This window comes from Carcharodon carcharias, chromosome 3 (genome assembly GCF_017639515.1).
Source record: "Carcharodon carcharias isolate sCarCar2 chromosome 3, sCarCar2.pri, whole genome shotgun sequence".
Taxonomy (NCBI): Eukaryota; Metazoa; Chordata; class Chondrichthyes; order Lamniformes; family Lamnidae; genus Carcharodon; species Carcharodon carcharias.
Window position 1 is genome coordinate 152,456,447 of NC_054469.1, and position 13,465 is coordinate 152,469,911.

Here is a 13,465-nt window from a genome sequence, read left to right on the forward strand (position 1 = left end):
GGAGAGGAAACCCTGCCCTCAGGAACTGCAGGCCAATCAGGCACTGCCGGGACCACAACCAGGAAGAAGAAGAAAGTCCAATGGATTCCAAACACAGGTAAGTCCAGGTTCTTGGGCAGGTTGCGGGGGTAGGGTCGCTGTCGGTGGGGGCAGGGGGAGGTATGTTCAATGAAGCAGGCGGGAAGGAAAAAGGGGGTGTTCTATCTTAGAGAAGACACACCCCCAATCTGCGAAGGGCAGCCCATGAAGGCAGTATCTCCCCTTCCTTCCCCCACTTTGAAAATATTTTGTAAAAAAGTGCCCACTCCTGCCCGACTGCCCAGGCAAACCATTTTATGGTGTGGGCAGCGTATGATTGGGGTCAATTGGCTTTTTAACAAACCCAGTTGACCCTTGATTATTTATTTAAATATGGCTGGCATCACTGAATCCTCTGCCACCACGGAATGTGGAGCGCTTGGCTGAAAGCTGCATGAGTTCATAAAAAAAAACATATTCACAAAGTACTTTAAAAACACAGATTTTCATATTTATATGATGTGTATGCAAACTAACAATTATATACAGAATGCTACCACACTGTTTTATAGCTTTTTTTTTGCTGGTGTCTGGAGTCAAGTTAATTTTCAGATGTTAAAATGGGGTCACATTGGAAAATCATTTAGGAAACGCTGCTTTAAGTCATTAATATAATTGTGAATAGATGAGGCTCCAGCTCTGATCCTTGTGGCACTCAATTAGTCACAGCCTGTCAACTTGAAAATGTCCTGTTTATCTCAATTTTTTGCTTCCTGTCCATAAAGATGCTAATATCTTACTCCAAATCCGTGAGCCCCTATTTTGCATATTAACCTTTTGTGTGACATCTTGTCAAATGCCTTTTGGAAATCCAAATATATTACATCTACTGGCTCCGCTACATACATCCCACTAGTTACATGCTCAAAAACCTCATAAACTTGTCAAAGATGATTTCTAAGATAATCACTTTTAGAGGACCACGGGAACAAAATTCTAACACAGCCAAGAAAACCTCTTAATAGTTTGATTTCAAGACTTGAGAAGGTAATGAAAAATTATATGGGCTATCTGGGGACAAATCAATCTCACTCCTCTCATAGGCCATGTACAAGGCATCTCACTGTGGTCTCTGCCCCACCAAGCAAACTCCTAAATACTAACTCCACTGTTTTGTTGGCCTCAAAATGTTGGGTAGATGGAAGCAGAAGGTTACAAAGAGAGTAAGGGCAGAATTTTGCCCTTGTCAGGCAGGCATGGTGGGCGGGCCTGGGAGTGGTTGCAAAGCCAATTGTTGCTTGCGATCGGGCCCTGGCATGGATTTCACGCTGGCTGGCCAAATAACGTAAAGTCAGCGTGAAAGGCGCGCTGCAGTGCTCAGTGCTGCCAGGGTGGGGGCAGGGAAGTGTGTGCATACGCCGGGGTGCGCGCATTGAAAGCTCCTTGAGGCACAGAGCTGCCTCAGGGAGCTGAAGAATTTTGAAAATAAAAAATAAAGAATTAAAGAATATTAATTACATGACAGAGTCACATGAGCAGGGATATGTTAGAAATTAGTTTGAAAGTTTTTTATTTTCTTTTAATCACTGGTCAAAGCCCCGTGGATGAGGTTTCGCAAAAAATCCAAAGGCTGCTTGGCCTTTCCACCTGCGTGCCAACCATAAGGTTGGACAGGCAGCAAAAATTTTCATTTAGTTAGAATGTTAATGGCCTTAATAGACTTGTTAATTGTCGGTGGGTGCGCTGCCAACTCCTGCACAGGCCTGCCAACCGAAATATTGCGCGTCATTTCACACTCCCTTGGGTCGGGCACATGCCCACCCGACAAGTGCAATATTCTGCCCTAAGTGAATGGCCAAAACTATGACACACAAAGTTAAACATGAGGAAGGACATGGTCATCCAATTTGGATCCAAAAAAACAAATCAGAATATTTCTTAATGATGAGAGACTGGGAGCTCTGGACGATCAAGGTGATTTAGATATCCTTATAGACAAATAACTTAAAACTAGTGCAGAGGTACAAAAAGTAATTAAAAAGTAATTAGAATGTTGGCTTTTATCTCAAGGGGGTTGCAATAAAAAAGTGATAAAATGTTGTACAAAGCCTTGGTCTGACCCCATTTGGGCTACTGCATCCATGTTGGGCACCAATGTACATCAGGAAATATATACTGTCCTTGGAGGAGATGCAGTGCAGTTTTACCAGAACAATACCAGGATGTAAGGGGTTAAATTATGGGGACATGTTGCATAAACTTTTACTTCTTCAAGTCTCGAAGGTTGAGTGCGATCTAATTGAAATGTTTAAAATGATAAGGAGATTTGATATGGTATATAAGGAGGAACTATCAGGAAGTTTATCATTACACAAACAAGGTAGAAATCTGAAATTTTCACCTCCACAGAGTTGTGGATGCTGGGTCAAATGAAACTTTCAGGGCTGAGATTAGCTGAAATTGAGATTTTTGTTAGGTAAGAGTATCAAAGAATATGGAGAAAATGAAGGTAAATGGAGTTGAGGTACAAATCTGCCATTGTCCAATATAATGATGGAACACGTTCTAGGAGCTGAATGGCTTAAACCTGTTCATATGCTCCTATCTCTCCTGCAAAGCTCCATGAAAGTCTAAACATGCCCTTTTAACTATATAATGAGCTGAACAAGTGCTTCCACAATTATTTTGTCAGCAACCTTCTTCGCTACAATAATGTGTGTGCAGAGTGCACAACTATGATATCCCCATAAAAGCTGCCTTGATAAGCCAATTAGTCAATTATTGAATTTTCTGTTAATTACATGTATTTAACAGATTAGTCTAAAAGCACTGTAATTGGTCACCAAGCACAAGACAATCCCTATGTTTGAGTTTAATATTGATACAAGATGACAATTTCAGAATGCTTGCCCTGCGTTTCTTTGCCAGCGACGTGCTATTGTAACCATTGGGAGTGCGCAGATCCATTCTATCCAACTGTGCGTTTACACCAAGCCATCATCATTATATCTGACTAGCCATGGGTAACTGACAGTCCAGTACTGATGGTAAATCTGTTTTTGTGTTATTTCACACTTGCTGAAATGGTATTTAAACTACCCATATTGTTTTCTATCATGAGGGACTGCCACTGAAAGCAACAATCGATTATTTTAGTTTACAAAATTGGACCTGTTTTGATGTAAGATGTTCTTGAAAATAAATCCAACTCAGAATGTCTAAGTGCATTTGCTGCCTGTATCACTTTTGAATATCTACGAATATACTCTCATCATATCCTTGACATTGTTGTGTTGATAGGAGACTCGCCATTTATATAGGCCCTAAAACAAGTTCCTGCGCCAGAGTTTCAGGGATGAAGAAATAATAAAACACACCAAAGAGTGATACATCACATCACGCTTAACAGAGGTACACAGTACAAGACAAGATTGATCAATTGTGATAAGATCAAATTCTGCTGAAGGTCATTCTCATGCAATACTAAGTCACTTCCATTCACTTCTGAGTGACTTACCTGCCATAAGTTTAAGTGTGTAAAGTAATCTTACCATCAATCATTTTGTGTTAACATGCTAGCTAAAAAGAAATTCCTATTCTCTAATCACTCTACATGCTTCATCATACTGAGTACACACATGTGTGTTACAGCATTGGATGCACTGACATCTTTTCATAGATGTGATTGTGTAGTTTTTTTTTAAAAGAATCACTTAGATGTTTTCCATTTCAACTTTTAACACTGTAGTCTCTTTTCCAGTGCCAAAATGGCCGGATAATATTTATTGAGATTTAGTCTTACGTAATGTAAATTGCGGGGTGGTGGTTGGATAGAATTTAGAGGATTATGACACCAGATTAGAGTTACAGATTAGCAGATACTGTTTCAGACAAATACAGCACTCCTGTATGTACTAAACAACAATACTACCGTTTCAATGATATTTAGATGATTGAAAGCATTCAAGATTAGGGGCCAAGTTTAGGGGGAAATTGTTTTTTTTTGACAGTCTAAGATCAGGATAGGTCAACAACAGCTGTTGTTTATATAGCAACTTTAAAACTTCCCATGGTGCTTCACAAGAGAGTTTTCAAACAAAATTCGATGCCGAGCCACACAAGGAGATATCAGATAGATAAATGGGTAAGTTTTAAGTAAGGTCTTAAAGAAGAAAAATAGGAGGCAAGGTTTAGGGAGCAAATTCCATAGCTGGGGGAACAGCTGCCAATGGTGGAGTAATTCAAATTGGGGTTTTGCAAGAAGCCAGAATTGGAAGAGATTGCATAGGGTTCTGGAGTGGAGGGGATTACAGAGATATGGAGGGGCGGGGCATGGAGGAATTTGAAAGCAAGGATGAGAATTCCAAAAATGAAATGTTACTGGGTCACCAGACAATGTAGGTCAGCGAAGAGAGGGGTGATGGGTGAACAGCATTGGTGCAAGTTAGGGGCATCAAAGTTTTGGATGAACCCAAAAGCAGCTTATTAATGCTAATTCAGTATAATTATACAAGCAATAACAGGAAAAGATCACTGGGCCAATCAGGCACACTATCCTTTTTTTCATTTGTTCGTGGGATGTGGTGTCACTGGCTAGGCCAGCATATATTACGCATCGCTAATTGCCCTTGAGAAGGTAGTGGTGAGCCGCCTTCTTGAACCACTACAGTCCATGTCATGTAGGAACATTTAGAGTGCTGTTGAGAAGGGAGCTCCAGGATCCTGACAGTGAAGGAATGGCAACATAGTACCAAGTCAGGAAAGTGTGTGGCTTGGAGGGGAGCTTGCAGGTGGTGGAGTTCCCATGCATCTTTGTCCTTCTGGTTGGTAAAGGTTGTGGGTTTTGTATGGTGCTGTTGAAGGAGCCTTGGTGAATTGCTGCATAGCATCTTGTAGATGGTACACACTGCTGCCAATGTATGTTAGTGGTGGAGGGAATGATGCTGGAAGAGGTGTCAATCAAGTGGGCTGCATGTCCTGGATGGTGTTGAAATTTTTGAATGTCATTGTACTTGTACTCATCCAGGCAAATGGAGAGTATTCCATCACACTCTCTGCTTATGCCTCGTAGATGGTTGAAAAGTTTTGAGGAGCCAAGTAAGTTACCTACTGCAGAATTCCCAGCCTCTGACCTGCTCTTATAGCCACAGTATTTATATGGCTGGCCCAGTACAGTTTCTGGTCAATGGTAACCCCCAGGATGTTGATAGTGGGGGATTCAGCAATGGTAATGCCATTGAGTGTCAAGGGCTGATGGTTAGATTCTCTCTTATAGTTGATGGTCATTGCCTGGCACTTGTTTGGCATGAATGTTACTTACCACTTACTGCCTAAGCCTGAATGTTGTCTAGGTCTTGCTGCATATGGACACAGACTGCTTCAGTTACTGAGGAGTTGTGAATAGTGTTTAAGATTCTGCAATTATCAAGGGACATCCCAGGTTCTGACCTTATGATGGTGGAACGGTCATTGATGAAGCTGCTGGAGATGGTTGTGCTGAGGACACTACCCTGAGGAACTCCCGCAGTGATGTCCTGAAGCTGAGATGACTGACCTCCAACAACCACAACCATCTTCCTTTGTGCTAGGTATGACTCCAACCAGCAGAGAGTTTTCCCCCTGATTCCCATTGACTCCAGTTTTGTTAAGGTCCTTGATGCCGCACTTGGTCAATTGCTGCCTTGATGTCAAGGGCAGTCACTCTCACCTCACCTCTGGAGTTCAGCTCTTTTGTCCATGTTTCAACCAAGGTTGTAATGAGATCAGGAGCTGAGTGGCCCTGAAGGAACCTAAACAGGGAGTCAGTGAGCAGTTTATTGCTGAAGAAGTGCTACTTGATAGCTTCGTCAATGACACCTGCCATATTTTACCGATGATTGAGAGTAAATTGATGGGGCAGTAATTGGCTTTTTTGGATGTTTCCTTCTTTTTGTGTACAGGAAAACCCTGGACAATTTTCCACATTGTGTGGTAGATGCCAGTGTTGCAGCTGTACTGGAACAACTTGTCTAGAAGCACAACTCTTCAGTTCTACTGGTAGAATATTGGCAGGGCCCATAGCCTTTGCAGTATTCAGTGCCTTCAGCTGTTTCTTTGTATCACATGGAGTGAATCAAAATGGCTGAAGACTGGCACCTGTGATGCTGGGGACCTCAGGAGGAGGCCAAAATAGATCATCCACTCGGCACTTCTGGCTGAAGATGGCTGCAAATGCTTTCGCCTTATCTTTTGCACTGACGTGTTGGCCTTCCCCATCATTGAGAATGAGGGTGTTTGTGCAGCATCCCCCTCCAGTGAGTTGTTTAATTGTCCACCATTCATAACTGGATGTGGCAGGACTTCAGCACTTAGATATGATCCATTGGTTGTAGGATGGCTTAGCTCTGTCCATCACATGCTGCTTCCAATGCTTGTCATACAAGTAGCCCTGCGTTGTAGCTTCACCAGGTTGACACCTCGTTTTTAGGTACATTTGGTGCTGCTCCTGGCATGCTGTCCTGCACTCTGCATTCTATAACTGGATATGTCCTCTTCTCTCAAGAATTTGCTCAATTCCCTTCTGAAGAATTGTTTTGAATCCAATCTTACTATGTGTTTTGGTAATCTGTCCTGGAGATGATAACTGTGAAAAAAAAATCTCCCTAATCTTTGCTTAAGGACAAGGTCTCTCATCCTACTATTTGTATCCATCTTGTTGAAATCTAATCACTTCATATTAATAAAGCCAAATATATCTCCTCTAAGCCTATGTTTTTCTAATGAAAATCAGCCCAACTCCTTGAGACTATTCCGATTACTCAATGCAATTTACAATTACTCCACCAGCTACCATCTGTGTAACATCACAAAATAATTCTCCTGTACCTATCTAATTCAAAGTCTTCAGTCCAGCTCGTATCTGTTATGTTTTGCCATTCAAGGATGTCACATCTGTCATACCTCAAAAGTTCCTAAAGCCAACAATTTGTAATCATGACTGGTCCTTGTTTCAGCCAAACAATTATCTGCTAATCTACAGCTGAAGAAAAACTGCTAGAATGAGCTAGTAAATGCCAATGAAGGACAAAGTAGCAACAGAGAATTAAGCAATCAAAGCATTCAAATTAACAGAAAATGGCCAAATTGCTAAACAATTTTGTGAGATTTTTCTGAGCAGCGTATCGAAATTTTTACCTACTTCAAAAATACTAGTACATGCCATATTTAAACATAAAAAAATCCATAAAAAATTCAAACCATAACACTGAACATTTCAGATCCATGTCAATTCTTATTCTGGTCTATTTGTTCAGTCTTGGAAAAATCTTGAAAATGTTTTCTGTAAGAACGCCTCCTCCGTAGGGAACTTAGATTCAATTTGAAGTACTTGATTGCATCCAATCACAAACCCCTCCCGTCTTCATTGTGGGTCTAGAATGCTGAGAAAAATGACTCCGTTCTGAACTAAAGGGTGCAGCATAACCATAGGATGTATTTCTTACTTATTGACAAGAATATTTGCCAGGTCTTGCCGTCTTTCAGCCCAACATCCTCACTTCGCTATCAAGCAATGGAAAAACCGAGAAAACAGCAGATTTGATTTTTTTTGTATAAAATGCCAAAACATTGAAGAGCATGTACTTTTGGACTTACTTAAGTACATAATATGTAAATAACATACTAAGGGATGTTTATTATTTTATTTATATTTATTAGCGCAACTACATGTTTACTGTTCCAAAGGCATACCAGTTAGTTTCTACTTCCACTCTTTGAACTATTATTCTGATTTCATTTTTACCTACAGTGCACCGGCCTGTGTTTGGGTGTCTGCAATCCTTGGCATTCCATGAATTCTCCTGATCAGTAATTAAATAATAGTTGTTTTCCCCACAATACTCACACTGTTCTGCTATTGCACCTCTGTGTAGTCTTTGGCACAATTGACCACACAATTCCCCTTCGAATCCTTTTCTCCATTATCCAGCTGGGTGGAGATGCCCTCTTCAGGGTCTTCTCTCATCAATGCACTCATAGCCAGAGCATCTCCTGCAGGGGCTTCTCTTTTCACCCCCAAATCATTAGCTATGAAGTCCCCAAGGATCCACCCTTATTTTATTTATCCTTCTTGTCTACATGATGTCAGGCTCCAGCTGCAGGTTGTATCACTCACCACAACTCACAACCCCTCCACTACCTGTCAGTCTGCTTGTCTGACATCTGGTCCTGGATGAGCCATTATTTTCTCCAGTTAAACATTAGAAAGAATGAAATCACTGTCTTTAGCTCTTGACACAAGCTCTGTTCCCTTGACACTGATTCTAACCTCCATATCCACTTGTTTCCCTATCTCTGTAATAACCTCTTAACCTTCAACCATACAGGAACTCTGTGTTCCTCTAAGTCTGGTCTCTTGTGCATCGCCCAATTCCATTGCATTATTATTGGCAGTCATCTTTTCAGCCGTCTAGGCCTTAAGATCTAAAATCCCTTCCCAGATATCTCTCTGGCATCACCTCACTCTTGAACTTCTAGCTCAAGTTACAACACTGGCATCTACCTGGCAATGGAAATTGCCCAGGTAAGTCCTGAACACAAAAAGCAGGACAAGTCCAACCTGGCCAATTACTGCCCCATCAGCCTACTCTCAATCATCAGGAAAATGATGGAAGGGGTCATCAACAGTGCGATCAATTGGCACTTGCTTAGCAATAAGCTGCTCACTGATGCCCAGTTTGGGTTCTGCCAGGGCCACTCAGCTCCTGACCTCATTGCAACCTTGGTTGAAACATGGACAAAAGAGCTAAACTCCAGAGGTGAGGTGAGAGTGACTGCCTTCGAGATCAAGGCAGCATTTGACCAAGTATAGTATCAAGGAGCCCTAGCAAAACTGGATTCAATGGGGATCAGGGGGAAAACTCTCTGCTGGTTGGAGTCATACCTAGCACAAAGGAAGATGGTTGTGGTTGTTGGAGGTCAATCAACTCAGTTCCAGGACACCACAGCAGGAGTTCCTCAGGGTAGTGTCCGAGACCCAACCATCTTCAGTTGCTTCATCAATGGCCTTCCTTCCATCATAAGGCAAGAAGTGTGGATGTTCGCTGATAATTGCACGATATTCAGCACCATTCACGACTTGTCAGAATCTGATGTCCATGTCCAAATGCAGCAAGACCTGGGCAACATCCAGGCTTGGGCTGACAAGTGGCAAATAACATTCACGCCACACAAGTGCCAGGCAATGACCATCTCCCACAAGACAGAATCCAACCATTGCCCCTTGATGTTCAATGGCATTAGCATCGCTTAACCCCCCCACTATCAACATCCTGGGGGTTATCACTGGCCAGAAACTGAATTGGACTAGCCATATAAATACTGTGGCTACAAGTGGAGGTCAGAGGTTAGGAATCTTGCGGCTAGTAACTCACCTCCTGACTCCCCAAAGCCTGAGCACCATCTACAAGGCACAAGGCAGGAGTGTGTTGAAACCCTCTCTTGCCTGGATGAGTGCATCTCCAACAACACTCAAGAAGCTTGACACCATCCAGGACAAAGCAGCTTGCTTGATTGGCACCCCACCCACAAACATTCATTCCCTCTACAACCGAAGCACAGTGGCAGCAGTGTGTACTATCTTCAAGATGCACTGGAGGAACTCACCAAGGCTCCTTAGACAGCACCTTCCAGACCCAAGACCACTACCATCTAGAAGGACAAGGGCAGCAGATACAAGGGAACACCACCACCTGCAAATTCCCCTCCAAGTCACTCAACATCCTGACTTGGAAATATATCGCTGTTCCTTCACTGTCGCTGGGTCAAAATCCTGGAACTCCTTCCCTCACAGCACTGTGGGTGTACCTACAACATATAGACTACAGCAGTTTAAGAAGGCAGCTCACCACCACCTTCTCAAGGGCAATTAGGGGTGGGCAATAAATGCTGGCCTAAGCAGCAACGCCCACATCCCATGAATGAAGTTAAAAAAAGCTTTTAATCATCCCTCCTAACAGCTCCTTTCTTGGCTCAGCATCAATGAGTCTGACTACTCGTCTATGAAGTGCCCTGGGCCCTTTTCCTACATTAAAGGCAGCATCTGAACAAAACAACTACAATTTACATTACATTTCATTCATTGTAATAAAATATCCCAAGATGCTTTACAGCATTATCAGACAGAATTTGACACCTAGCCACCTAAGATATTTGAGCAGGAACTGAAAAACTTGAGCAAAGAGGTAGGTTTTAAGGAGCATCTTAAAGGAAGAGAGGGAAGCAGAGAGACAAGGAGGTTTAGGAAGGTAATACCAGAGCTGAAAACCTAGTCACCTGAAGGCTAATGGTGATGTGACAAAAACTGGGATGCACAAGAGGCTCAGAGATTTTTGAGGGTTGTAATGCTGAAGGAGATCACAGAGACAGGGAAGGAAGTTGTTGCCATTTTAGAACTCTCCTTACTCTATTATGTTTAAGTAGTTATGTAACTGTGGTATATGAAAGAACAATCTCTGTATTTATCTATCACAATGAGTAAGAATAATATTTTCAAGTATCAACCAAAAAACATTTACTTCATGGTCTCTAAGCACGTGCACACAAACCTCTTTTGTCAAAAACTATGATCGCTAGGCCATGTGCTTCATGTAACAGTAGAACATTCAACTCACCATGACCATTGCCCTAATAGATCTACTACATTGTCAAATGACATTTAAAAACTGACAAAAGGTGTGTTTATAAATATTGCTGGCAACAATAACAGAACAACATGATTAAAAGCTCAAAGGCTTAACATTTTCATGCAGAATTGCCTGGAAGTATGATGGGGAGTTCAGTTATGCTTCTTTCCCCAAATTTTCCACAACTCCCAATGCATAATGATCTCTTTAACGTACTCATGATTTGGTCCAGAATGCAACACGTTTCCCCTACAAATTGGTCCAACTGGTTTAGCAAATCGCTATATCATTTCAAACACAGGCTGGGAAGCAATATCAGTCCTTCTGCAAACATGCAGGTCTAATATGCAATAAACAAATGTATGTTTTAATTAACCATATTATTGCACCAGTACCTATTTATACTTTAGTAAGTGCAGCTGGCAATGTTTCTTTGTTAAATGCACAGCCTTTTCTGCCACTATTTGTCAAGAAATTAGAAACATATTCTTTTTATTAGCATTTACAATTTCAACACAAATTGATCATTTAGTTCTCTCCAGGATACTCTGTAATTCTTGAAGTCTCAAAGGTAAGACAGGAATTTTAAGTTTGCCAGTATCCATAGGAAAACATAAAACCACAGAGAAACAGTTAACACATAAAAGGCCAATCAGAAGCTGGGAATTCTTAAACATGCCAGACAATAGTGTTCACAAAGAAGAGTAGCAGCCTCTAGTGGTGAATCTGTTGTTCTATTGCTTTTAACCTGGTATCTCAAGATTACAAGCTTAGAATCAATGTTCCTCTGTTAAATTGCATCATTGTACCACAGTCTAATTCAACTGAATAATATCCATTATTATCTGAACTTTCCTTATTTTAGTCTTTGCCAGCAAAGGAAGGCCAACATATTTCTTTACTATATTTCTAATTCTGTATTTTAGTCATAGCAATAAAGCATTCAGTTACAATTTGTGAGGTATTTCCCAATGGATGTACTTACGGCAGGATGCCCAGGGCAGTAGCTGTAACTGGCATGGGATTGATAGTGAACATTAGCCCTAGGGTAGGTGTAACTGTTCCAGGCAGACTGGTTGTTGTTCCATTGTGGTGTAAAACCAGGGCTCATGGTGACTCTCGCTTTACTGTTCTGGTATGTTCTCACTGCAGGGCCTGGCTGCTAGGGATCAATAAAATTAGAACTGTAAAAGCATTCAGTGCAGCAAATATAAAATACAATTTGCCACCCTTGTGGTCAAATAACCAGTATCATAAGTTAACAATTTTAATTCAAGAACACTTTTAATAAGCTAATTTTTCTTAGATTATATTTTGTAATTATGCATTGAAAGACTTTTTTTGTGTAATTCTCAACATTTTTTCATTGTGAAAGTATAGCAATGGAAATCCCATGTATGTTGAATTCTGGTAGGAGATAACTACAGTGCTGAAAGGTGTCGTCTCTTACACTAAGGGTGTACTGTGCTCAGGTAAAAAGTCACTAAAATAACTGTATGCTCCTTGGGCTCAGCCTCATGAATCTGGAAGGAACTTCAGGACGATACCTTAACTCTCAAGCCTCCAATAATTAAGTCCATTATTTGCACAATGGATAAATAATTGGCAAATTAAGTTCAATACAGCTAAGTGTGAGGTAGCACATTTTGGTAGGAAGAATAGGAAGATCACTTATTACTTGGAAGGTTCAAGTCTAGGTGGGGTAAAGGAACAAAGGGATCCAGGAGTACAAATATATCAATCACTAAAAGTTGCACCATAGGTTAGCCAAAAAAATTCTGATCAAGAACTTGGCTTTATTTATATTGGGGGATAGAATTGAAAAGTAAGGACGTTATGCTAAATCTATGCTTAGACCACATTTAGAGCACTTTGCGCAGTTCTGATCAAGATATTATGAAAATGATATTGAAGCATTGAAGAGGGTGCAGTAAAGATTTACAAGGATGATACCAGAAATGCGTGGGCATACATGTCAAGGAAGGATTGACAGGCTGGATCTTTGTTCTCTTGAAAAAAGAAGCCTGACTGGTAACCTAATAGAGAGCTTTAAAACTATGAAAGATTTTGATAGAGTGGATACAGAGAGTATGCTTCTTCGAGCTGAATTTTCCTGTCCCAACGCAGGGCTGAAGTATGTCAGGCAGGCTTTGAAAAAGTCGGGATTTTCTGGCCCCAACATCAGTGGGCATCGTCGCAGGTTGGCAGGAAAATTTGGAGAGCTGTTGTGGGTGGGAGAGTTTACAGTCGGGTGGGCTGTTCTACATTTATGTAGGTCATCCTGAAGTTGGGTGAAAGGTTTTAAAGTCATTTTCTGCGGCATTATAAACAGGAGAAAGGTTCGAAGATTGGTTTGGCTGCTCTAAAGACGGGGCGATGTGTCTAAAGTCGAATGGGCAGTTCATGGGCAGGCCAAAGTGGGATAAGGGGTCAGATTCGAAGCCCGCATGTAGATGTCCCAAAGGCACACCTCCAGAATTGGGCATTTTATGGAGTTAATGGAATTGAACCAGTTTTGGTAGCTGACGTGAATCACACCAGCACAGAGCTGGTGTAAACCATGGGGAATAATGGTTTGGAGGCAGGCACTATCTGAAAGCTATGTTCAAAATGTGTTGTCTATTGTACATGTCATAAAGAAATGCTGTATCTTAAGTTATATGTATCTTTTATTCAGTGAGTGATGATAGGGCTTTGTTTTGGAAAAGTAAATACCCATTAAAAAATGTTGCCAGGCTGTTAGTTCTGATACAAAAACAGAATTACCTGGAAAAACTCAGCAGGTC

At 41.3% G+C, this 13,465-nt stretch overlaps 1 protein-coding gene across 1 annotated transcript in view; it reads right to left on the reverse strand.

The window, feature by feature from the left end:
* LOC121276046 (ras-interacting protein RIP3-like) overlaps positions 1-13,465 on the reverse strand; it is a 763,933-nt gene that overhangs the window by 24,716 nt on the left and 725,752 nt on the right. Inside the window, exon 4 of the mRNA XM_041183992.1 lies at positions 11,665-11,838. Within this exon, the coding sequence (XP_041039926.1) occupies positions 11,665-11,838 (174 nt within the window). The remainder of the gene's footprint in view (positions 1-11,664; positions 11,839-13,465) is intronic.